The following is a 26,273-nucleotide window of genomic DNA, read 5'->3' on the forward strand; positions in this document are numbered from 1 at the left end:
AACCGGGGGAATCGCGCTGCTGGGGTAAAAGCTGGAGCGAGGCGAAAGCGTGTAACAATTGCACACGCACACACACACACCACTCACACGCACTCGCCGCCCGCCCGCTCGCACAGCGCTGGAACACGCGCGCCCAGACACGCACACACGCACGCACACACACTCGCACACACGCAGAGGCACGGGGGGGAAAGAAGCCGGTGAATAATTTTGCTGCTATTTTTTAAAATACTGGCCGCCATCATCAAGCAGCGAGCAGCAGCAGCAGCAGCAGCAGCAGCAGCAACAGCAGCGTTGAAGGGAGAGGAGGCACCGGGACAGGCCCCTCTTAGGAGAGGATTTATATCTAGGTAAGTGTTGGAGATTTAAACCTACCCTTTGCGCCATCAGTCTGCGCTCCAATAAACTCCTGGATGTGTCGTATATTTAATATCCCAGTCCGGATAAGAAAGTGATCTAGGCTGAAGATTCCTTTTTTTTCCAAACCAAGGAGACTTCTCCCAATTCTCCAATATGTTATTTTTTAGGGGGAAAAAAAAGCCCAGGCAAGACAACGAAGAGTTTTTTTTTTTCCTGTGATATTTCTTCTTTTTCTCTTTTTTTTCTCTTCTTCCTCCTCCTCCTGATCTTCCTCCTCCTCCTCCACCTCCTCCTCCTCCTCCCCCCTCCCCTCCTCCTCCTCTTCGGTCCTCCTTTCCCCCTCTTTCTCTTCTCTTCCCCTCAGTTGGAAAAAAAAAAAAAAGAAAGAAAAGAAAAAGAAGAAAAAGAAGAAAAAAATTGTCAAGCCCCCGAACTGAAGGTTACGAGCGGCCCGTCAGCAGCCCACATGTAACCGAACTGTCGTGTTTCATGGCTTTTTGCCACTCCAGCTGTCAATCAAAGCCCGGAATGTCAAGGTAGTGAATGAATGATGGTTGATGATGATGAAGAGGAGGAATCTTTCAGACCCGTTTTTTTTTCTTCCAGTAAAACTCCGCGAGGGGTTTCTGCTTCTTGAATTTTTTCCTCCCCCCTCCCCCCCTCTTTTAGCTTTGCCCCCGAGGTATCTAGAATATGACCCTCTCTCTTTAAAGTATTGTTCAAAGAAGGCAGGGAGAAAAATCAAGGAAAAAAACGAATAGTTTGCAAAAAATTGGACTTCCTCCCCCCCTTTGCTGGTAGGTATTTTGTCTCTCCCTCTCTCTCTTTCTCGCTCGCTCGCTCGCTCTCACTCGCGCTCGCTCTCTCGCGCTCGCTCTCTCTCGCTCTCTTTCTCTCTCTGGGAGATGAGTGAGTGTCAGTAGGTGTTGGCAGGTTGGCTGCTGCCTGGCTTATAGAAGAGCCTCAGTTTGGCGGCGCGGGTCGGCGGCGGGAGAACGAAATGACGGAACCCGGAAGTCGCGGTGGCCATAGCCCGTCGTACGGCGGAGACACATCCCGGGAGTGGGGAGCGGGAGCAAGGAGGAGCGCGCCGCGCCGAGCCTCTGATATGCAGCGAGTGCGATCGGACGGCCCCGGCCGGGGGGGCGGGGGAGGCGGGGGGAGGGGAGGCTGGAGCCCGGCGGACCCGAGCAAATCAGCGAGCCTGCTCCTCCGCGGGGACGGCGGGGGAGAGGGGAGGGGGGAGGAAGAGAAGTGTGTGTGTGTGCGCGTGTGTTTGTGTGTGTGTTCGCGCGCACGCCCGCGCGTGTGTGTGCGCGCGCGCGCGAGAACGGGGAGAGAGGGAGAGGGAGAAGGAGAAAGAGAGAGAGAGGAAGAGCGCAGGGAGAGCGCAGAGAGGAAAACTGCAGAAAACCACAGGGAAAGTACGGTACAGCCTCAGATTTTTTTTTTAACTTACTTCTAGTTCATTTTCCCATCACTCCCGGCTCCTGCCTAACTGGGTCGTGTCGGGGACGTTTGGCATGGCGCTCTCGCTTTTGTTCCTTTTAATTCCGCGGCCCCCCACTCCTCTGCCCGCCGCCGATTACAGCGCCCCATAGGCTTCCTGCTAACATCCAAGGGCAGCAGGCTCTGCAGACGGTACTACTATGGGGCTAGAATTTTTTTTTTTTTAAGTGGCACTTTCTTCCTGTGCAGATTCGGGACCCTTGTTGTCAATTTTCATTTTCTCCAGGACCAGAAGAGACCAGCTTAACTAGGCGCACACTCCCTCCAAGCGGTGTGGACAAGGGGCCACCCCAAGAGTCTCCGGGGGCCGCGGTGGAATTGGGAGGGAGGAAGTGAGGCGGGAGTCGTTTGGGTCTGATGTAGCCCAGGGTGTGTGTGTGTGCGCGCGCGCGCGCGGGCGCCTAGTGTGCGCCTCCAAAGTGGATCTCACTTAGAGCTGCGAAGCACGGGAGGGAAAGCCAGGGAGGGAGAGAAAAAGAGACCGGGCGAGAGAAGTTGCAGCACGAGGAGGAGTGGGCCGGCGCTCGCAGCCCAGCTTTGTTGTGGTCGCCCGAGGCGCAGCGGCCGGCCGCGGTAACGCCTGCTAATGGCTGTGTTAATTACACCGGGGTGATTTCGCGGGGTCAGGCAGATGGGGCCTGCTCGGAATGAACTTTTCCAAAAAGGAAAAGGAGGAGAATAGGGAAGGAAGGTAACTACCCCACGCCGTTCGTGGGGAAACTAGTTCGGGCTGTTGTCTCGTCCAATCCCTGGCCCGAGCTGCACCCGGCTTCACCTCTGCGCCGCCGGTTTCCCGGCGGCCGCGCGTCAATCACGCCGGGCTCGGAGCTGGGGGCGGAGCTACGGTCACCCCGCGCGCGCCGCGCGACAGCCCCCGCCGCCCCTCGGCTCCGGGCGGCGCGGCCGGGCCCTGCGCGGGGAGCGCGCCTCTCCCCAACTTCTCGCTGCAGCTCTCACGGTCCCCGGCCCAGAGAATGGAAAACAGTCGGCTGTTCTCCAACAGCCGCCTCCGTCCCCAACTTTGAGCCCATTCTGGAAAATAGGAAGTAGGGTATCTTCCGCGCGCGCGGCTGCAAGCCGACTTTCCCGCGGCAGGGGGAGGTTGATTAGGGAGAATAAAGTAGTGTGTGTGTGTGTGTGTGTGTGTGTGTGTGTGTGTGCACGCGCGCGCGTGTATGTGTGAGAGAGGCAGACAGAGACGGAGGGAGGGAGGGAGGAGAACGGGTGGGAGGGTTTTTTTTTTTTTTTGGCCCCCTTTCCATCTTCTCTGCTCCGCCGTAAGCTTTCGAGCAACACAAACTGGGCTAAGATCGCAGCCTGCAGAGACTCCAAGCGGAGTCGGAGAAATTTGGCCTCGTTTTAAAAGGGCTGGGGAATGAACTCCGGAGGTCAATAAAGCCCTCCAAAAATGATGAATGATTGAGCACCTGTGATGATGATAGTGATTACCAGAGCAATTAAACAGTTTGATTAAATGAGCCATCATAACAATGATGTCTGCGGGAAATCGGCCCTCACATATAAAGAAAGATAGTGCGCAGGGGCTGGCAGAGGCGCGGATAGCGCGACGCCGGGGACAGGGGCTGCGGGCCGCTAGGTTTTTGCCCCGGTGGCCGGGACTGCCAGGCTCGCTGAGCTTCAGGGAGAAGAGTCTAGACCAGGTTTTCAGCCACTCTTTTTCCGCCCCCCACCCCACCCCCGGGCTTCAAGCCTACCGGAGGCGACGGGTATGAAACCTGAAGGTTGGGGGGGAGGGTACTTCCTCCACCGCCTTTTTTTCCTAGAAGAACTCCAAGATTAAAAGTATCCTTCTTGTTTGTTGCTGAGTTGCTCGTCGACATATCAGGAAAGGTGAGTAAAAAAAAAAAAAAAAAAGAAAAGAAGACGTAAAAGAAAAGAAAAAGTTGGTCTCCAGAATTTTATTTCAAGCGGCAGTGACGCGAATTCAGTTTAGCCGGGACCTGGAAGATGAGAGAGAGAGTGAGTGAGAGAGAGAGCGAATACCACTCTGCTCTCGCTGCACAGGGTTTTCGACTTTGTAGAGATGTTGGTGGTGAGTCCAAGTTCCCGGTGCTGGCTGAGAAGTTTATATTCAGTTTTTCCTCTTCCAATTGTTCTTAAATTCAATATAAGAATTTAAATTTCTTTATTGTCGAAAATAGGATTATTGTTGTTTTTAATGTCCTGTTCAGTGCGCTCCAGTTACTTTTCTTTTTGAAAGAAACTCCTCAATTTCCTTGATAAACGCATCTTTTGTAAAGATCAACTTCATGCCGAACCTCTGCATTGCAGAATTTAAACATTCAGCATTCACCCTCTGCTTCTTTTACCACCGCTTCTGTTTTCATAGTGATACGGTAAAGTGAGTTAGCATCCCTATAGCTTTGATTTAGAAAAACTTAACTAGCGTTAAAAAAAAAAAAAAGTGTTTCTTCCGTGGCGGTGCAATTGAGTAAAAGCAATTTAGACAGACTGGTGATTTCTATATTTTCAAAGAATTGTTAAGCTAATATTGGATTGGTTATCCAGGGATAATATTGGGTTTTATAAAAGAAGAAAATTATAAACTTTAATTTTATGTGTTTCCATCTTTTGGGAGAAGCAGAAGGCATTTCTAGCCTGAACTCCATCACCCCCTCCCATATTCTGTAATTTCTTTTGCATTTTATTGACTACATTAAAGCAAACAACAGGGACAATCTGGTTAGGTGTAGAAGGGAGAGGGAAATGACATTTTAAGATACTGTAAAAAAAAATCATCTTTAACTTCAAAGACTTTTAGTTAAGAAGTATGAGAGTGTTAGACTTGCAGCCCTACTGGAGGGAATCTGTGTCCTTTTAAAATTTGCGAATTGTCTGAGGGGAGAGAACCCCGAATTATTTGCACCTAAAGAGATTTTACTTAGCCAGTTCCATGTCATTTATGAAATTGTTAGTTTAAAATAGCAATCCCAATGTACTGGATTACACATTACATCAAGTTGGAGTTGATTCAGGGTGTCCATTCTTGGTCAATCTGATGAATTCAAAGGGCTATTACTTTTAATCAGTAACTTGCTGGTGTTTTATTAATAGAGCTGAAAAAGACTCATCTAACATTTAAGAATTTCCTGGTTTCCCCCATTCCCAATTTTCCAGTCCAATAGAAGCAATTCCAAAGGAGTGGGGTACCCACACTTTCTGATATCTAGCCTCATGGTATTTTGCCGATGTCCCATTCTCAGCCTTGGCACCCCCACCCTGACTGCTCTTGAGGCTCATCTGCTCACCCACATTTGGGGTGAAGGGAAAGTAGGTGGGGCAAGCCCAGGAGACTGGTGCGAGGTGGGGGTCGCAGAAGTCGGCACACACCTCCGTCAACAGTCAGTTTCTTCTGCCCAGGCTGGAAATGGTTTTAACAGGCGGTAAAATTTCATCTTGCGGTGTCAAATTGGGGTCATTTTAGGGTTAGAGTTCTCAGTGTCCGAGAGGAGCTGTCCAGCTGCGTGGGGACTCATTAACTGCAAAAGATCTGTTTCAGTAAAAACAATTCAAAGACAATCAGAAGGCTAAAGACCCTCTACAAATCGCATTTTACAAGTGCCCCAGAACAAATATGGATGGTGAAACCTATTTCTTCAGAATCCCAAATCAGCTACTTAGCTCTGGAGTGGGGGTGGGGGCACTGCATAAAAAAGAGGTGAAAGGGAGGGGACCAGGCGGGTGAGGATGAATGGGAGGAGGAATCGGGCCTCTCAAATTTGAGAGTCTGTTTTTAATCACCTCTTTCTTATTGAAGCATCCCTAAGACTTCTGAAAACTGCTTCTTTTCTATTCTTCCTTTTCTTTTTTGACCCAACATGGAAAGCTATTATAGGTAACATTTAAGATTTAAAAGGAATAATTGAATCCCGCTATAGTTCCTTAATTTGAAGGTCATTGGCTTTATAGAGAGTATTTAATTTGAAACGAGCATTTATGAACCCAGACTCTATTTTAGGTGAATTTGCCCACACTTCATAAGGAGTTTGTGTGGCTGTTTCTTTTTCTTTTTCTTTTTTTTCTAGAAAGTTATAGATCCTTAGCACAGATAATGCAGAATTCCTCAGAACTGTGAGGTCTGAAGTGTTAATCTGTGTATTAAAATCACCGGGTTTAAATCCTTTTTGTATTCTTACAACAGTTAGAACAATTGATGCCTTGCTAGAGGAGCAAATAAATCCAACCTTAATCTTGTTTGTAACTTTAATGTTTTGATTTGGAATATTTTGGATTAAGTAGATTTTTTTAAAACTCTTCAAGGTTAATTTTTATTTTTATGTGAGGAGGTTCTATTTATTGGTTTGGAAGAAAGAGATGGCTTATTACCTTGATTTTAAAAATTCCTTTAGGTAAAAGGAAAGTGCAGTTTTAAAATGGGAAGCTACATGTGTGAGATGCCAGGGATTTTAGGATAAAACCAAATTGATACTTTAAAAAAGTATCATTTGAGAAAAGTTTTCTTTCTTGCATTACTAAACCGAGCAAGTAAAAGGGCTCAAAAATGTTTTATTCTCTTTCCCTTTCTCTCCGGACTCCACCTCAGTCCTCAGGTCTTCTTTTCCCATCCCTAGCACCTTTCTTTGGCTTCTGAATGACACAGTGAAATTTCGTAGTCTAGCTCTTTTCTCCAAGCTTCCCGGAGTATTTCTAAATTGCTATTCAAGGAGTTTGACTGTGGCCCTGCAGGATCAGCCCTGAGCCCAACATCTCTCTGGGACAAAGGCGGAGAGGCTGTCTTCTGCTCAGACCTGCTGGCTGACAGTTGGAATTTTTGATATATATTTTATTTGGCGTTTCCAATAATGTGTTTGTCTCTCCTTCCCCACCCCTTGCAGCCATCTATTACTTTAAAAACATCTCTTCCTCATAAACCTCCGCTCATCCTTGTGAACTGTTCTTGACCTCCCCGGCAGTGTAACCGGCAGCTCTGAAAGTTGGACTACCAAATATTCCACTCACTTCCTTACCTGTTAACTTGGTTCATTCTCTTCCTGGGGGGATCCACTGAGAGAAGGGGATTTGTTTGTTTGTTTACTTTATTGTTGTTGTTGTTTGGTCCTTTTCCCCACTTAGGCTTTCCACCATGCATTTTTCTCTCCCCCCCCCACATTAATAACAGTAAAACACCCCACAATTTATTTTTAAAATCAGATACAGTGGAATCATTGTACTTTCTTTCCTTTTGCCCTCTCATTTCTTATTTCTCCCCATTTAGCTGCTTCACCATCTCGCAGAAAGAAAGGATTTCAATAAATAGCCCTCTAGCGCTATCTGGCGGGGCTCCAAACGCGACGAGCGCTGGTTCTTGCTGTGTCTCTTCCTCCTTCCCGCGCTCTCTTCCTTCCTCTCTTTCTTCCTCGCTCCTCTTTCTCTTGTCTCTTCCGCTATCTCGATGCTATTTCCCCTTTTTCTTTCCTCCTGCGGCCCGTTTTTCTAGTTTCTGCCTCCACTTCCAGGGCAGACGGCTTGGGACGACCCGGCCAGAGCCTGATAACCTCGCAGCTGGCGGAGGCTCCCGCGACGGAGTTCTAGCCCCCACCCACCGGGTACCTTAGGTCACACGCATCCCTTGCCTTTGGTTAGCATCTTAATGTGGCCTAAGGTGTTGCTGAAGTCCCAGCGTCTCAGCTGGCGGGTGGTTTGGAGGGGCTTAAAACTGCATTTATGAAGTTGGGAGGAAAGAAAGCAAACACTGGAATCCCGGGCCAGCGGAGCCCAGCTAAGTTTTGGGTCCGAAGGCCCCAGTCTCGGTGCGGATTTGAGGAAGGGTCAGGGCTTCACGGGGCGCGCGAACCGCGCGGCGCCCAGCCTTTCCGGAGGGTCGGGGTAGGGGTGAGAGCGCTCTTCCCGCGGCCTCCTACCCGGTCCGTACCTCAAAATGCACTGCTCGAGTTTGCATCCTAGGCCTGACCAGGATTCCTCCTCCCCCCTTCAATTAACCTACGTTACCTCCTGCACCTCCCTCCTCTCCACCGCACCAAATTTGGAAAGGAATGGGAAAGACCTGGAAAACACACAGAGCAAAAGAGAAAGCCAACAAGAGTCCGCGGCAGGAAGCACGCGTGGGGATGCAGTACTCCCCAGCATCCTACCTCCTTTCCCGCAATTTGTCGGTCATCGGCTTTATTTGTGGGTTTTTGTATTTGTTTGTTTTTTTAACAGTAGCCTATAAACACTCAGCGGTGTGTGGGGAGGTCAGAGGGGCTAGGGGCAGGGGGAGAGGTTCAACTCAGACTTGGTGTTTTAAATTGGCACTGGCTGTATCCATACTTCATTAAAATTCTCATTCTCTCTCTGTCTCTCTTTTCACCACACTCTGAGCCTGAGAGAAATTTCCAATATTCCCTTTGAGCAAATCTCTTCCATCTAATCCTTGAAACAGAGGAAAGGATGTGGGGTCTGAGGGAGAGTTAGGATTGTGTTTTCTAAAATGTAGTTTTGACTTTGCAAAGTAAAAGTGTGGACTCTATCCCTAATACACACCCAGAAAGTGGCTCGTTCAGGTGAGGGGACCTCAGCCTGTGGTATCTCTGAGCAACCAGACAAAGACCCCCTCATGGCAAAATAGAATAGAAAGGAGAGGGGAGGGTGACACAATCATAGGTTCTGTTCTCCAAGAATTGCCCCCCACCTCCATCGCTGAAGGAAGAAAGCGCAGTTCGGGTGTAATTAATTGAGCACTGTTATTAGGTCATCATTAGCCAAGGTGCAAATAATTGCAGCCCATTTTTACTTAAAATTGACCAGCCCCAGAGTGATAGATCGATTTGGAGTATAAAAATGATGTATCAAAACATCAATGTCGATTATTTGAAATATTGTAGTCGAATTTTTTTTTATTGCTTCATCGGTTAAGTGTCTGAAAGTGCAGTGTTCAAACATATATTTATGTTGTCAATACTGTCAGAACTGTCAGTTTTACTATACCGGATTTGTACTACATTTCAAATATGCTCATTTACATAAAATGCCCACCCTAGGATTCCCCCCACCCCCACCCTATCTCTGGAAAATCCGTGTCAGTTTCTTCAAAGGATTCAGCAATCTTTGCCTAAGCTAAAGTGTGCACTGCCTCTTTTACTCAATTTTCCACATCGGATTACATGTCATTTTCACCATTTCTAACTTTCAAAGAGATCCTTCTGCCTTTCTCCTCAACTCTGCCTACCCTAACCTCTTTTCCGAAATAGCACTGAAGCACTTGGAAAGCTTCAAATTTAAATACGCATGTCTCACCTCCAAATATACCATTTGGATAGAAGAACGGAAAAACCGGACTTCGCTGTATTTGGCCGGACTGGGGCAAACCAGGCGCCACTAGACGGTCTCATTCCGTCAGGGGCCACCATCAAATTACCTGGCAGATTGAAGTGTTCTAGGGAAAATGAATTTGGAAATATAAATACTTTTTCTTTTCACTTAAAAGCCTCGATGGTAGAGAAAGAAATAATACATATAAATGATCGGCACGTTTTACCTTTAAAAGCTTTTGAACTCAATCGAAAGACACAAGTTGGAAGCAAAATTGACAGTTTTAATTCTACCCATTTTCACCTGGCACGTCAGATCAGAGGCAGTCGTTTATTTTATGGGGTGTGGATGGGAAAGGCAGATAGAAAGCTTGAATCTGCTGAAGTCTCTGTCCTAAAAATCGCAGAGAAATTAAAGACTTACTGAAACAAAAACATTCCATTGGTCTATAATCTCGGTTGATTAATTGAAATTTACAAATTCATATTCTGCCTAATCGTGTGCTGTTTGTGTATATATATGTTTTTTCTCCAGGATTCCCTTCCAGTCTGATAGGGAAGACAGGGCCACTTCTGGACTAGCTCTAAAGATGTTGTTTTCGTTTGCAAAACACTGAAACACTTTTTTATAACCTTTTAATGTATTTAAATAAGTCTATCTGGACATCAAAAGAGGCTACACATACAAAGATAGCTTATGCTTTATGCTGTCAACCCCAGCTTTAAGAAAAAGCCCAGAATGTGGGAAGCTTTATTATATACCCATCCTTGCCATGAATAAATAAATAAATAAGTAACACATAAGTAAATAAATAAAAGTGCAAGGCAAAAAGAAAGTTTCCAGCGTGCATCTGTAGGTCTTCGTGAGCGCCGTTTATAAACAACTTTCAGCCGGTGTTTGCGCGTTACCTCCCTCCTGCCACACGCTCGAAGGCAGAAGCATCGAGGGATCGCCCCCAGAGAGCTGTGTTTACTTAGGTTTTTTTTTTTTAATCTTGCCGCCGTGTATGACAAGTGTTACTTCAAGAAATTCATCAGCCTTCTACAGATACTTCCAGTTCTGCTGTAATGATCTGCAGAAGAGAACTGCCATCACTTTCTCACATCCCAAGGTGTTGCAGGAAGTCGGAAAGAGGGGAGAGTGGCTGAACCGCTTAATTACCGTGGGGGAAGGAGGGGTGCATTGCGGGGGACGGAGAGAGAGGGGTGTGAGGAAGGAAGGTCCCTTACCAGGCTCATACCTGGGAAAGGCTCCGAATCCCCTCTCTGCGGATATTTGGAAAAGGTATGGTTGCCATTTTTTTTTTTAATGCCTTTGGGGAGAAGTGATGCCCTTGTGTAACAATTAGCTCAGACAATAAAAATAATTGGAAAATCAGTTGGAATTTCTGAGTTTTTAATTACGTTTAATTTTGCACTAAGCCGTAAAATTACGAATGCCCCTCAATTAAACACTCTCCTCTTGTAAAGCGTTTAACAACAATTATTCCTTAATCAGTCTGAATGTGAGTCACAAATGGTGCTTTACCACATCAAAGGGACGTCCTTCCACGTTACCTTTTAGTCATAAGTAAGAGGATTAATTCCTATAATTAGAGGGATAAATATGTGCATAAATATATCTCTCACTCTCTCCTTTTAAAACAAAACAAAACAAAACAAAACACTTTCACTCTGTGTGAGACATGGCCGGCTCTGGTAGGGTAAGTGTTTTTAATTGTCCGCCTTTGCCTGATATCCCTTTGCTGACGGGTGACGGAGACCGAGGAGACTCCGGTGCGCGCAGCACAGAGCCCCAGAGGGACACCCAGACGCGCACCATCGCACGCAGAGACGCACACCCGGGTCAGGCGCGAGGGACAAGGCTCAGGGCCCCGAGACTGCCTCCAACTCCAGCGCGATCCTCCCAAGACAGTAACCCACCTCCCAGCCCTGCCCTGCCCAGCGCGGCGAGAGAGTCCTCTGCGTGTCGGCCCACTTGTCCAGAAGAGCCGGGTGTCCCTGCCCTAAACCCCAAATCCACGTTGACTCTTCAGGCTGCAAATAAAAATTGAGCATGACCTTTGAAAACTCCTGTGTGAATATCTCATTTACCTAATGACTTTATGTCACCTAGGAAGAAGGTCAATTTCCTCTTAACCTTTTCCCCCCGCTGCTGCAGTAAGCATTCTTGCCTAATCAATGGTGGCTGGAATAATCAATTCCCATTTTATGATCGCTGACAAACTCAATCTCTGGGCGGGGTGCGAGCGCGCCGGGCTCGCTCCGGCGGGGACAGAGGTCTCTCCGGGTACGCCCAGCTCCGCCCGGCGCCAAGGGAAGCTGCTCGCTCTTCCGTCGAGTTCCGAGACCTTGGCAAACTTCCATCCCCCAACCGCCGGCGTGACTTCTGAGTTGTCACTAATCCGAACCTGATATTCACCAGAGCTCCTTCGGTCACCGACAACGCTCCCCGCTGCTGCTGCTGCGGCCTCCCACCAGCCCCACCTCGGCGTGTTTTCATTTCAAAGTCTGCAGGCAGGGATTGCCCCGACCCAGTGGAGTGTGTGTGTGTGTGTGTGTGTGTGTGTGTGTGTGCACGCGCGCGTGTGTTGCTTTCATTTAATAAAAAAAAAATTATTTTTGCATATGCCTTCTTTAGCGTGAATCTCAGCTCTGTGCCCCTGTTTCAACCTGGCTAACTTTGCATAAACAAAGCAACAGCAGCAGCTCATAATGGGTGGACTCCTTCGGGAAATGAAGGCAACTGGTAGCGTTGCCCGTCTCTGTCTCTCTCTCTCTCCCTCTCCTTCGTCTCTCCCTCTCTGCTTCTTCTTCTCTTACCTTCCTCCTCCTCCACTTTCCCCACAATACCAGGACATCCTAAAAGATAGGTTGTTCAGATACCATTTTCCTCCTATTTAAGTTCCTCAACCCTTCCTCAGTCTGGGGAAATTACTGGGCAAATTACTGAATCAAAGCTCATTTGAAAGGTAATTTGGGATAAGTTCACCGTGCTTTAAATTTGGAGAGCCTAAATATGAGCCCTTCCTTCGTTCTAATCTCATAAAGTAGAAGCTGACTTTTACGTACACAGGGCCTGTTTGAAGTGGAGATTCTCTTAAGGATGGGTTCACCACTGGTCACTGGAGATTTCCCCCTTTATTCCACCCTAATCCCATTTTCACCCACTACCCAGATATGATGAAGCTGCTGATGACTACCAAGCAATCTGAAAAGCCCTGCTTAGTTAGGGTTCGATGGCAGGAAAATCACCTTTGAAAAAAGATGTTCTGTTCCCAGGTTTTTGAAGATTTCTTATGAAGAGTCAATCTCTCCATATTGTTAGAGACTAGATAAGACTGAACCCCAAACTGAACTTTCTCTCCTGAGAGTGTTCTCTCAGGCCTGCCTTACCTACGGTGACAATCTTTGAAAAGGTCATCAAATGGCTCCTTTCCTTAACTCAGAGTACCTCATTACTCCTGGGCAGACATTCTACTAAAATTGGGAAGTTTTTCTACTAATTGAAACAAAAATGTAACTCTTCCACCTTTTATCCCCCACTCTGATGTAAAAAAAAAACAACAAACAAACAAACACAAAAGGCATTTGAGTTCAAGGTGAGGCATATCTGGGTCAGAACACTGACTGTTCAGCACAATAGCCTCCTAAGTCTTGTTGGTGACAGAGATAGCTGACTTGCCACCAGTCCAGCCTCCCCCAAACCTCCAGGTTCCACTCTTGCCTTGGACTTGAGCTGTTGAAGTTGGAGACACCAAGAGGCAGTGGGAACATGCCAAGTTCAGGACCTGACCTGGGACAGGAGGGCTGACTTCTCAGTATTGTCGCTTCCTTCTTGTTTCATACCCAGAAGTCCTTTTCAACTTTTTCTGAGTTAGATTCCGGATTTAAATGGGCGTTGAAGGTTGGCCTAGCCCTGAGTCACAGTTTAAGACACTCTGACTTTTAGATTTGTTTCATATTTCTAACAACTGAGTTACAGGCTTTCTTGGACCACAACCTGTTTATAGGTCAGGAAGTGCTTGTACAGGAAGAGTTTCCCATTACTAAGAGTCCTGAGTGGGGCTTTTATCTCTATTTGACAGAGGAGCAGACAGATTGGGGATAGGCCCCTTGACCTCAGATAATTACTTCAGTCTTCCCTCTTCAGCAAATTTAATTCTCACACGAGGGGTAATTAACAACCTCTAACTACTCATTCTATGAGAATTTCCTTTCCTTTTCTTATCTTAAGGACCTCACAGGGATATTGCAGAATATGTTTAATACTAGTTTTTAGTTTCACTTGATATAAACATCTTGCATTCTGCTCCCTTCTTCCACAGTCTGCTGGAACACATTTAACACAGTCTTGGTCTGTCTTCTAAGCCCAGCACGTGAAATTGGCAAATCCAATCATTGGTTTACTTCCCTCCCTACTCCCCACCCCTGACCCCAAGCAAAGCTATCCACCAGACAGCCCTTTACAAAACAAAAAATTATTTATTTTTGCTTAATTAGGAGAGCATGTCAGAAGAAACAAAAACTTTTAATAGTAAAAAAATGTTGTTTTTCTCCCTTTGACTGTCTAACCACTTTGTCCCTGCCAGTGACTCATTCAGGGTTGTAAATCAAAATTACATATCACGGTACAAGCCATAGTACTGGAACACAAAGAATGAGCACACAGACCACTAGCTTTTCAAAGGTGAGTGAAGTCTCTGCAAGGCTCATGTCCTAAGTGAAGCGATCCCTTGAGCCCAGGAGTTTGAGATCAGTCTGGGCAACAAAGCAAGATCCTGCCTCTACACAAACTAAAAAAGTTAGCCGGGCATGGTGGCATGGATCTGTAGTCCTAGCTACTTGGGAGTCTGAGCCAGGAGGATCACTTGCTCCTAGAAGATGGATTAAGTCTGTCCTGTGCTAATTGTGTACTCTTCAGTAAGTTACCTAACTTATTTAACCCTCATTAAACTCATGCATAAAATCAGCATAACAAGAGTTGATATTCCTGGATATCTTCTGCTAACTCCTTCAGATCCACACTTCTTTACTTTCTCTGTCCTGCTCTGTGCCTCTGGTGGCAGGTTTTGGATAGTTTTAGAATGGCCCTTGTTTTCTGTTAGGTTTGCCCAGAGTGGGTAGAGTGAGGTCTGGGTGCTGATTCCCAGGGTCCCTGCAGGCTGGCTGTATCCCAGCCACAGCTCAAGCAGCTCTCTCCCCAGAGTACCCTTTCTGAGGTCAGAACCGTGTTCCTCTCCAGTACTAGCCTTGGGGCACTGCCCTGTCCCTTGTGGTTTCCTAACACCCTGCTCACACCTTTTTAATATGGTTCCTTTATTAAGCTCGCCTCAAATTACCCAATTTGATAGGTACCATCTGTTTCCTGCTGAACCTTGACTGATACACTTTATAAATGCATTTGGAGGATTAAAATTAAATGAGATAATGCAAGTAAAGCACATAGGGTAGTTCCTTCATATAGTAAGAGCTTAATAAATAGAGCTTTTAGTTATGTTTACAATTATCATCTGGTATAACACCCTCATTTTATACATAAGGGAATGGAGACTCAGAGCAGTTAGGGTATGCATTCAAAGTCTCATTGACTCAAGGTAGTAACAACCCTGGGACCAAATCCCTGGACTGTGAGCTTGAAGTTTGCTGCTCTTTCCACAGCATCTTGTTGAGAAAAACAGATGGGAGAGGAGGGAGATCCTTTTCTCATAGATGTTAGAAAAAGGGTTAGATGAGCTAGAGGCCGAAGTGCAAGAGCTAATATGCATCTTTCTATATACCACTGCTTTTGTCTCTGCTAAATTATTGCTGAGATAAAGCATACTCTTACAATATAGGATCCAGTGATTTCACTAAGAACAAAATGGGTATGCACCAGGGGAGCAATGTATGCTTGACAGGTTAACAACAAATTTATGAAGACATAATTGGAAGTTTTACCATGAGGCATACTAATGTTTTAAGACATACTGGGTACACCAAAAACAATTTTCAAATGAAGGCTGATTTTTGGATTAGCAGTGTAGATTAAGTATGAATTTTACAATTCTTTAAAGTACACTACTGTGCTTTGAATTTATATAGAACCAGAACACCACATCTTGCCCCATAGACATTCTGCAGTTTGGTGACACTAATAACAAGGTGGAAATTATTTAGTCATTAATTCCTACTTTCATTCATTCAAGCAAATATTTATTGAGCTTGCAATATTCTTCTGGAGCTCTTATGGGTGCTGACATATAAAGATTATTAAATATATTCTTGGCTTCAATGAGTTTATACAGGAAAATAGAGGTAGGCATATAAACAGATTTCGTACGAACAAAGGTAGAAATATATCTAGGTTCTTACGGCAGCTTCGAAGAGTTTGAGTGGGCGAGGGGCATTGAGAGTAGAGGAGGCTTTCTTGGGTCAGAAGTAAGTCTTATTAAGAACAGTATGTCTCTACACAATTACACTTTAGCCTTCCAGAGTCTTCTAAATTATTGATGATATTAATTCATTGAGATTTAGCTTTTAATAATATAATTATTAGTAATAAAACTAAAAAAGCATATGTAAAACTGTATTATACTTTACTGTTGGAGATTGGCTGAGGTACATGTGGAAACTGAGAAAAATTTAAATATTTCCCTTGGTGACTAGAGTATATGATAGAAAAAGTAGAATTTATTTAATGATAGGAAAAGACACCTTGGAAAATGCCACCTTCAAAGAAAATTGCATTAATGCACTTTACCAATTAGGCCTTACCTATATAATACGTTGGGCCAGGCTTATTTGTGATATAAACATATGGTCTGAAAAATAAGTTGGAACCTATGCATGGAGAACAAACATAAAGTAGGGCCATTTATTTCAGAACCCAGGATGTATTCATATACAATTGTACATACTGATAAATACAACACAACTTAAGCAGGTTATATTTATATATTCATCACAAAATTGGTCATTTCCATCTCAATTGCAATTGATGCCTAAGTATAATTTACTTTACCACAGGAATGCCACTAAATATTTGTGTTTTTTTGTTGAAGTCCAAACCATAAAGTTATATAACCCTGGCTAATTCTCATTCAAGTTGCTCTTGTCCACTCACCTTAATCATTCCCATTTGATTTATTGCTTTTTTTCTTTTTTTTTTGTCCACCTCACATCTCAAAACCCATTCCTTCTCATATTAATTATGTGTATGTGTGTATATCTGCATATATTTCAATGTTAGCCACGCCTATTTATGGCTACAACTTGGAACTTCAAATTACTTCCAATATCTCAATTATAGGAATTCAGAGTTTTTTGAAACTACCCTATCCTTACCCTCTATTAATACAAACTATTCTGTTTTCATGGTGACCCTCACTGTGTCTTCTGGTTTCCCAATCATTTTCTGCCAATCCTTTAGTCACATCCTGATTTATTTGCTCTTCCACACAGTTTAAAGCATTAAGAAATGTATCTTCTAATTTCCTCCTGTTTTAAAAGTATTATATACTTATTAAAGACAATATGGCCATGTAGAAAAGTAGATAAAAGGAAAAAATGACCCATAGGCAAAGTGCTCAAACACAATGGCTTCCAAAATTATGGTATATTTCTGTGCATTTTTTCTATGCATAGTTCCTTTTATGTAGTTGTAATGGTACTTTTCATAAAATTTGCATTCTACCCAAGTATTCAAATTCCTTATGATCATCAATTTAAATAAATGTCATCAACTAAATTAAATAGTTCACTTTTCCATTCCACTGTTATTGGACACTAAGTTTGTTTATATATTTTTGCATTTTTGTATATTATTCTGTAATGAGCATCACCGAATATGAAGATTTTTCAGAACTCAGGATTATTTTCTTAGAATGAATTTCTGAAAATAGGCTGGAGGATATAAACCTATTTAAGAGAACATTCCAAAGCCTCTCTTACATTTGAACTTTTTTTCATGACCGCCATGACAATCTCCATCTTAATCATCAATTGTTTTCGATTCCTCTGGCTGAACAGTCAATTTTCGAGGGAAGACATCTTGAATATATAGCGCTCACATTTTATGCTCTAAATTCAGTTGTCCTCCTCAAGCTATTTCTTTTGGAGACTCATTGCTTTGACAATAACTCATTCTCTTCCTCCCTCCTCTCCCACTGTCCTTTCCTCTACTCTTTTTTTCATCTCCTTTCCTCCTCCTTTCTTCCTTTCTCTACAAGCCACTCAGAAGCCCCAACTACTCTCATCTTTTTTGTTCTCAGATGACTTAACTTCTTGCTCTACTGAAAGAAAAACTTCCCGGATGACTTTTTGCTATTCTTTCTTTTCACCTGTTATTTCCCATTCTCTCAGTCATAACATTACTGTTTTTAAGATTGATCGCTTATTATTTTTTTACTTTTATTTTTAGTAAAATATTTGTTACATACAAAGGCATGTATGTAACATATTTATATGTTACAAAGTTTGATAATAGTAGAAACATTTGTAGACTAGCCACTCAATTTAAGTAAGGCAACATTGCACACACACATGTGTTTCTTCCTTTTCATTTTTTGGCTTCTTCCCCCTGGGTAATTACTCTCCTCAATAGTTTTTCTATATGTGTATTCCCAAACTATATATATTAATATAAATTATATATAAATATAATAAAATATTACATATATTATTATGTTAATATAGTAACCTCTTTCTCTTTATATTCACCTATGTTTTTATTGTTTGTATATAAATTCCTAAACAATATATTGTTTCATTTTGCTTTTTTTTTTGAAAAATAGTATCAAAATTAAGAAAATTTTTCTGGATTCCTTTTTTCATTTTTTTGTGTGTAACTGTAGTTCATTTTTTAAACATTTATGATAAATCTTCTTCCGTTGTGCAAATATAACACAATTTATTTATATTTTCTTTTTTAGGTTGTTGTAAATTTTTATTGTTGTTGTTGTTACAATAAAGAATTCTACAATAAACATTTTGGTATATGTTTCTTGATGTTCATGTGCAAGGATTTTTCTTGATTTAGAGAATAAACCTAAGAGTACATTATCGGATTTTCTTTTTGGTATTTAAATGTTCAACCTTCCAAAATAATAAGAATTACTTTCAGAGTGATTGCACTAATTTACACTCCTGTTAGTAGTATATAAGACATCCTATTCACATCCTCCTTTCTTTACACTTGGTAATCATTGTCTTTTTCTCCTTCTTCTTCTTTTTTTCTTTTTTTTTGCCAATCTTGTAAATGTAAAAGTGTATTTCACTGTGGTTTTTAACATGCATTTTGTGAATTGCTAATTGGGCTGAGCCTCTTCTATGCTTTCCATTTATATATACTTCCTCCTTTTTTGAAATACCTGTTTCCCCCATTTTTATACTGTGTCATCTTTTTATTATTCATTTTATGAGTTCCATATTGCAAATATCTCTTCCAATTTGTGGTTTGTTTTTTATTTTATTTGAAATATCTTTTGATGAACAGAAGTTTAAATTTTACTATAGTTTAATTTGTCAATATTTTCTTTTATGTCTTATGCTCTTTGTGTCTTGTCTAAAAGATTTTTGTATTTTGAAGTTATAAAGATGTTTGTATGTAAAATTATTTAACAAATTTGACTGTCTTTTCTTTTTATTCTTAATTCTTTACCAGCAAGGAATGATTTTTGCATGTAGAAGTGAGATAAGAATCCACTTTCGTTTTCTCTGTATGGATAACTAGCATCTCAATGCCATTGCTTCCCCATTAATCTTCAGCCTGTCTCTCTCATATATCAATTTATCTATAAATTATTTGAGCTTGCAATGTAGATAATAATATAGTCTACACAGAAAATGACGGTTTTATTTCTTCCTTTCCAATCCTATGACTTTAATTTTGTTCTTTTCTTTTCCCTTCCTTCCCTTCCCTCCCTCCCTCCCTCCCTCCCTCTCTTCCTTCCTTCCTTCCTTCCTTCCTTCCTTCCTTCCTTCCTTCCTTCCTTCCTTCCTTCCTTCCTTCCTTCTTCCTTCCTTCCTTCCTTCCTTTCTTCTTATCTGGGACCAGATCTCCAGGACAATGTTGAACAGAAGCATTCTTAAATAGCAGGCATCATTATCTCATTTTTAATTCCAAATGAGTGTTTCTAGCATTTCTCCATTAAGAATGCTATTTGCTGCAGTTAATTGATAACAATCTGCATAAGATTAAGTGAGTTGATTTTTCCCCTATGCCCAGCTCACCAAGAGTTTTTTAAAAATTAGATTTAAGTTTTGTTAAAAGATTTTTCTATATGTAATACAATTATTTTCCCCCCTTTACTGTGTTATTGGGAGTAATTTCATTTATAGTCTTTCTAATATGAAACTACTCTTATGATTCTGGCAACATCAAAGTTGATCATAACACTATATTGTATACAGGTAGGTTAACGTTAATATTTGCTAAGACTTTTGAATTTTTATTAATATGAGAGAATGGCCAGTCATTTCCCTTTATTCTTTTCTCTTTTTTTTTTCTGGAATTATTTTTTTATCATCTTTGTTTAATCTTGGTAACAAGGTTATATTGGCCTGATATAATGAATTAGAATTAGGGAGTGTTTTCCCCCATTTTTATTCTCTAGATAAGTTAGTATATGATTTAAATTATCTGTCTCTTAAAAATAGGGTGAAGCTTACTTCTAAAATAATATTGCCCTTCTTTTAAAGAAAGATTCTTAATTACTGATCCAATTTCTTTAATAATTTTTATACAATAATTCAGATCTACTATTTCTTTTCGAGTCAGATTTGTTCAGTAAGTTATTTTATATGATTTCATCCATTTCATTTAAGTTTTCAAACTTATTGCATAATGACGTATATTAGGATTCTCACACTATATTTTTATGTCTGTTATATCTGTATGCACATTTTTTATTCCTAATATTTTATTGCTAATAAGATTCTGTTGTGCTTTTTAAATATTTCCTAAATTAAATGCTCAGATGGCCATAATGAATCAGTAGAAGAGAGAAGACATCACAGAAAGGCTGCTTGAATACAACCTCATTCATCCTTTTCCTGTTTGTCAATAATTTCAGTGATTCTACACGTTGTTTTGCTTATGACTGTTTACGCTGATTTTGAAATATTTCTGATAAAGGAGTCCAACAAAGTCTCTTTAAGACTCCTATTTGAACTTTGAATTAAACAAAAATTTTTAACCTGGAGATAATCATTCAATGTGGGGAGATCAGAATTTTAACTTTAAATCACTTGATTTCTAAATACCTGTTGCTGTTGTTTTTTACTGTGTGTGTGTTTAATTATTTGGTCATTATGATTTATGAAATTCACATATGTGTGCCAGATCAACAAAATATTCATGACAAGTATATGTTGTATGGCATTTGAAATACATGGTCTTGTTAATTCTTGTAGCAATATTTGGAAATATATAGCCAATATAATTATTCTCACTTTAAATATAGAAAAAGAAAGACATTAAAAAATAATTTTCTAAAAGTAGACCTACTATTTGATCCAGCAATCCCACAACTGGGTATCTACCCAAAGGAAAAGAAGTCATTTTATCAAAAAGACACCTGCACTTGGATGTTTATTATGGGACAATTCACAATTGCAAAGTTGTGGAATCAACCCAAGTGCCCATCAATTCATGTGTGGATTAACAAAATGTGGTGTATGTATACCATGAGTACTACTTAGCCATAAAAAAGGATGAATTAATGCCTTTTGCAATAATTCGGATGGAACTAGAGACCATTATCCTAAGTGAAGTATCTAAATAATGTAAAAACAAACACCACATATACTCACTATTAAATTAGAACTAACCAATGAGCACACATGTGCACAGAGGGAAGTAAAACTTAGTGGAAATCAAGCCAGGGGAGGAGGGAATGGAAAAAACCTACCTAATGGGTACAATGAACACTGTTTGGGTGATGAGCACATTTGTAGTCATGACTCAAGCATTACAAAGTGATCCATGTAACCAAAAACGTTTGTGTGCCTTTAGTATTTTGAAATTAAAAAAAATGTAAAGTTACCACAATAAATTGAGGTAAGAAACTAAATTGATTTACTAATGGGGTTCTAATCTATATTTTTGAAAATCTTTTATAAAACTCCATATGTTTATAATTAGCCAAGGTGTTGGTTTCTAGGGTTGCTATTTGTTGGACTGATAGAGGTAAACGGAGGAATTTCTCCTTCTGTGGGCTGTAAACACACTCCATGTGATAAACATAATACCAGTCACAACGGCCACCAAGGCCAGTCGCTCAAGTCCTCGCATAGGAGGATCAATAAGAAAACTGCGTTTAAAAAGCTCATATCTTTACTACCACTATTGCAGTTTTCCGAAACACCAGGGAGGACATAATCTTACTTGCTGTAAAGAAATCTACAGTAAGACAGGCAGTAACTTGACTTTCCATACCTTAAAATGCATAAAGTGATTTTTAAAAATAACCATAAAGCTGAAATATGATGTAGTTAGATTCTCATGGCAATAAATTAAGCAACAAAGAGCCACCCCGCCGATTCAATATTGTAGTGGATTCACCCATACATCTTTTGAGATCCACTTTCCCTAAGAGGCAGAAGGGTGTAAGAGGTAGTGATGATGGCCAGGGAGTCAGATGACTTGCTTCCAGCAGTGTGAACCTAGGCAGGTCTCTGACATTATCTGTGGCTGGTTCTGTAGATAGTATCTAAAGACGTCTCCAGATCTATGGGTCTATATATTTTAGGGCAATAGAGAATTGCCTTCCTATTCAAAGGAGTACTGGAACTATAATCCTGAGAGCTCCTGATAAGATTTAATTATGGATAGCTTGGGGCAGATGGGGTGGGAAGGGGGATAGAGAAAGGCTGAACAGATTTGGGACCATGAAAAGTGCATTGTTAGACTGTTAATTTGGAATTACTTATTTTGATCATACAACCCATTATCCAGGTTCCTAAGAGATAAAGCAAACTGGATTTATTCTTCCCGTATAGATGAGAATTGAAGCAGAAGGACAACTTGTTTTTTAGGTTACATATACCAGGTTAAATTGGTCAGCTAGAAATAAGAACATAAAATCATAAAATAAAATTTTAACTTAGATTTCATGCCCTTGGATTAGATGTATGTGGTGCCATTCTACTTTAGAATGTGATTTTTCAGAAGGCAAAGAATGTAAAATTCAGAATACGTTTTGAGCACTAACATTCTGCAACCTATGGATCTGAGATGAAGTTACAGAAGCAAGACAGAGGTGGCACCCTTGCTTTGAATTCTATTTCTACAACAACAAAAAGAGCACTTTGCGGGTTCTGCTGGTTATTTAGCAGACTAGAGAAATCTTGGAGGATTTGCTCTGAATCTTTTTTCTATCTTCAGAAAGACAGATACTTTGTGAAGTTGCGGCTGGACCACTGCCTTAGAAAAGGTAGGAACGGTTACAACATATTTATATGATCATTTAAACTCCGGTGCTGGATTGCTTTTTAGGCTGCCTCCCTGAATCAGTTAGAAAGTTTTTGGCTGCAAGTAACAAAAACCCAATTCTTAGTGGCTTGAGCAATGATAGAATAAAGTTATGCCATTGGAAAGAGGTGCAGCAGGTTCCATTTTCTCTTTCCATTCAATTTTCTTGGCCCTGTCCTCTTGTGTGTATCAGCTTTATCTTCAGGCTGGTAGCCAGATGGCTGCAGTAGATCTGAGCCTCTTATCTTCCCACAACCACACTGAGAGAAAGAGTGCCTGTTTCTTTTTCTCTGGACATGGTTATAGGAAGATGTGTGGAACAAAATTGAGAAGGCCCAGCAAACTTTCCACCATATCTCATTTGTATGAATTTGTGGAAGGCATATTAGTTCAGGGGACCTGAACCAATCACTGATCAGAAAGAGGACCCAACCCTGGAGTTGGGAGCAAATGCTTTAGCTGTATTACTGATACAAAGTGGAGGCAACATGGAGTAGATTCTGAGAAGAGAAACGCTGCTAACTTTAAAATATAATTGACCAGAGACCTGATACAACTTTTGGCAAAAATTGAGCTATTGGAATAGATGTTCCATACTGAGCATTGTCTAACTTCCAGCCAGTATGCTAAGCATTGCATTTGAATAATTTCATTTAATTCTCATAACAATCTAAGGTAGGCACCATTGTTATTATTATTGGGACATCCCTGTTTCCCAGATGAGGATATTGAGGCTTTTAGCAATTAGGCAACTTGCTCTAATTTACAAAGCAAGCTAACGGAATCAAGGAACATCATGCTAGAACCCTTGTTCCTAAGAGTTTTCTATCTCCCATGGAGGAGTTCTCAGATTTGTGGGCTAGAGATCAGTATGGAATAAATCATTTCATTATATGTACAACAGTAGCATCCCGTGGAGGGGTTTCCTTCATAGATACCTTTGGGTAGCATATTATGGAGCCTAGTAAATCTGCGATGTTTGCTTTTCAAAATGGAGGGAATAATAACGATATCAAATATCATAAAGGAAACAATAAAGTTGGGCAAATATTATAGACTCCTTTAGACAAAAGACATTTCTTTTAACACACATAAACAACAAAATATGACAGCAAAACATTTCTGTTTAAAATAAAAAGTATTTGCTTCCTTAAAAAAAGACTACAGAAAATGTTAGTTAGCAATTTAGTAGCATTTGGAAGGAGATCATATCACTTACGAGAATATGTACAATTGAGGGACTATGAAAAGTTCGTAAAAACATAAATGTGTTGTTGGCTAGATGAAATGAAGTGAGACCTGTATTTATTCTTTGTTCAGAATCACTTAGTAAATTTGGGGAAAATTTTATCTTGCAATGGAAGGCAATAGGTGACCAATGGTTTATTTATAGCTTAAAAGGTAGTTTAGAAATTGAGCACGATGCAAATTAAAGAAATACATAGCTATTGCATTGCAAATGCCATTAACTATTTTCTATTTTAGCTACTGGCATGAAAGCATACATATTTGACAAAAAAATTTTTTTGGCAAGGTAGGGTATTTAATTCTTCAGGTTTTCTTAGAAGTCACAGTTGAATCCAGAAATCAATTACAAAAGAGATCTTCTTTATTTTTATTTATTTATTTTTATAACAACACTTTCCATTTGTCCCTGAACAGGTTTTGCAAGAAGAAACTCTGCTCATTCTGTAGGCAGGTGGCTCCCTGATCTGCTGTTTCTGGAGCTTCAATCACTAGTGACATGCCTGCAATCCACAAAGTCCTGGGTGTCTCCTTTAGCTATCATCATCTGAAAGACATCTAAAAGGGTGTTTTAGTGCTTGAGAGCATTAGGTTTCATTTCTTGCATTCCACAATGTAAGTGGAAAAGTTGATCCACACTGACATGAAGGGCTCAATTCTGCATGAACTTTTTGTTTTTCCACCAGAGGTAATCCTTCTTTTTTTTCTTTTTTGTGTAAGGCTCAAGTTCATTTAAAAGTTGTTGACTCTTTCCTAGAGACATATAGCCCAGCAGAACTAAACTCATTCCAATGAAACTGACATCAACTAGCAGAAGAATGGCTATTTTTAATACTAGAGACACCTTTGCAGAATGACTAAACTTGCTAAGCAGCAATATATAGAGACAGTGCACTGAGATCAAGAAGAGTCAATCATCAACCACTCCAGTTGTTTTTAAATAGACTTACTATGCTTTTTAAAAGAGTATTATTTCAATAAAACAATCCACAAATAAACACAAAACAAAAGGGCAAATGTAGAGACATATTGCAAGTAAGCATGCATACCAAAAAGGTAAGTGCAAATTAGATTTGAATATTCATGAGTCACAAATCATTGACAGTTTGAAATAATGCAAAACAGCTTTATAAATGAGGTTAAGGCAAGGGACATCAAAGAAATGCATCGCTAAATCAATAGCAGTTTGATTGTGCATATACTTGTAAATTGCGGTTACAATTTTTGTGACATGGGAGAAAAAATACTGTGTATCTGATGAAGGAGGAAGACACATAAATATTCCTTTTGTATATTGTAGTTTTACAATTTGTCATGCACTTGGAGACCAGCCAGGTAGAGAGTGGTTGGGCATCATATTTTCCCCCAAAGACAGAGTTCCCTTTTCAGAGACAGAGTTTCAGGCCTATGCCCAAACAGCCCTTGCTTGTTCTGCTAAACAGAATTCATCGTGCAACGATTCTTGTAGCGTTGTTTTCTAAAATAAAGATTGGCACTTAGCACATATGACTTTAGAGAATGGCTTAACCTTAAATCCCTTCATAATAAAATAAATTCCACTGGACGGCATATAGTCTGTCTTAGCAAATATTTTTCTATTTAGAAAAGAACAGATGAATTCAAAGTATAAGAACGATTTGTAATACTTTGAAATGATTGGAGATGTAAAATATAGATAACCTTATAATTTAAATCAAAATGTTTTCATTTTTGTTCAGCAGGTAACTAGTCACTAATTTAATATTGGTTCTTTTGTACCAGTGGCTTTTTTTTTGGTGTGGGGTGTACATACATGCTGCATATGTATGGAGAGATATTTTAAATGGTAGGACTTAGAAATTAAAGACTTGTTTAGGGCTTGCCTAAAATTATTAATAGAAACATTTCCAATTAATTTTTCTCAGTAGTTTGTATCTGGGATACTATTTGTAAATTATGAAGTATTTTTTCAGGACATTACTTTACAAGCCTCTTTATTGTGTCCTGTCTGCTTTCTTGGATAAGAGAAGTTAATGACATCATATGAAAATCATGGCACACAGTAATACTAATTTTGGAAGAGGCTGGGGAATTGGGATCTGTTTAGAAAATTAATCTATATCTTCTTGCTAGACTATTCTTTAAGGCAGACATTTATATTTGGGAGGTGAAATCCAGATGAAGCATATCTAGAAAAAGAGACTTCTGCGTTGTCTTCAATTTACTATTCTATTGGAAAAGAAGCTAAGATGATTTCTGTACTGTTAATAATTAAGAATATCAATAAATTCCAAAGCAACGGCCTAGGTAAACTTTTAAGGTCTTTATATAAAGTCTATGATTATAATTTGTCAGTTTTGACTTAAGTAACATTTAGTGTTATGTTTGTAAGCCATATCTCGTTATTTTTGTTTTATATATAAAAATTTCTTGAATCTCAAAAGTTATTAGCTTAC

At 40.7% G+C, this 26,273-nt stretch overlaps 1 protein-coding gene and 1 long non-coding RNA gene across 5 annotated transcripts in view; one reads left to right on the forward strand and one right to left on the reverse strand.

Moving 5' to 3' along the window:
- The window catches only part of MEIS2 (Meis homeobox 2), a 202,300-nt gene extending 200,819 nt beyond the window's left edge, over positions 1-1,481 (reverse strand). For all 4 annotated transcript variants that reach the window (XM_012766356.3, XM_012766359.3, XM_012766354.3 and 1 more), the window contains exon 1: positions 376-1,481. In XM_012766356.3, the coding sequence (XP_012621810.1) occupies positions 376-387 (12 nt within the window). In that variant the 5' untranslated portion in view covers positions 388-1,481. The remainder of the gene's footprint in view (positions 1-375) is intronic.
- LOC105872406 (uncharacterized) lies at positions 234-26,273 on the forward strand. The gene is made up of 3 exons (XR_001154587.2): positions 234-350; positions 22,507-22,555; positions 24,256-26,273. It is a non-coding gene; the product is annotated as an uncharacterized LOC105872406 (long non-coding RNA).

This window comes from Microcebus murinus, chromosome 6 (genome assembly GCF_040939455.1).
Source record: "Microcebus murinus isolate Inina chromosome 6, M.murinus_Inina_mat1.0, whole genome shotgun sequence".
In the NCBI taxonomy this organism is placed as follows: Eukaryota; Metazoa; Chordata; class Mammalia; order Primates; family Cheirogaleidae; genus Microcebus; species Microcebus murinus.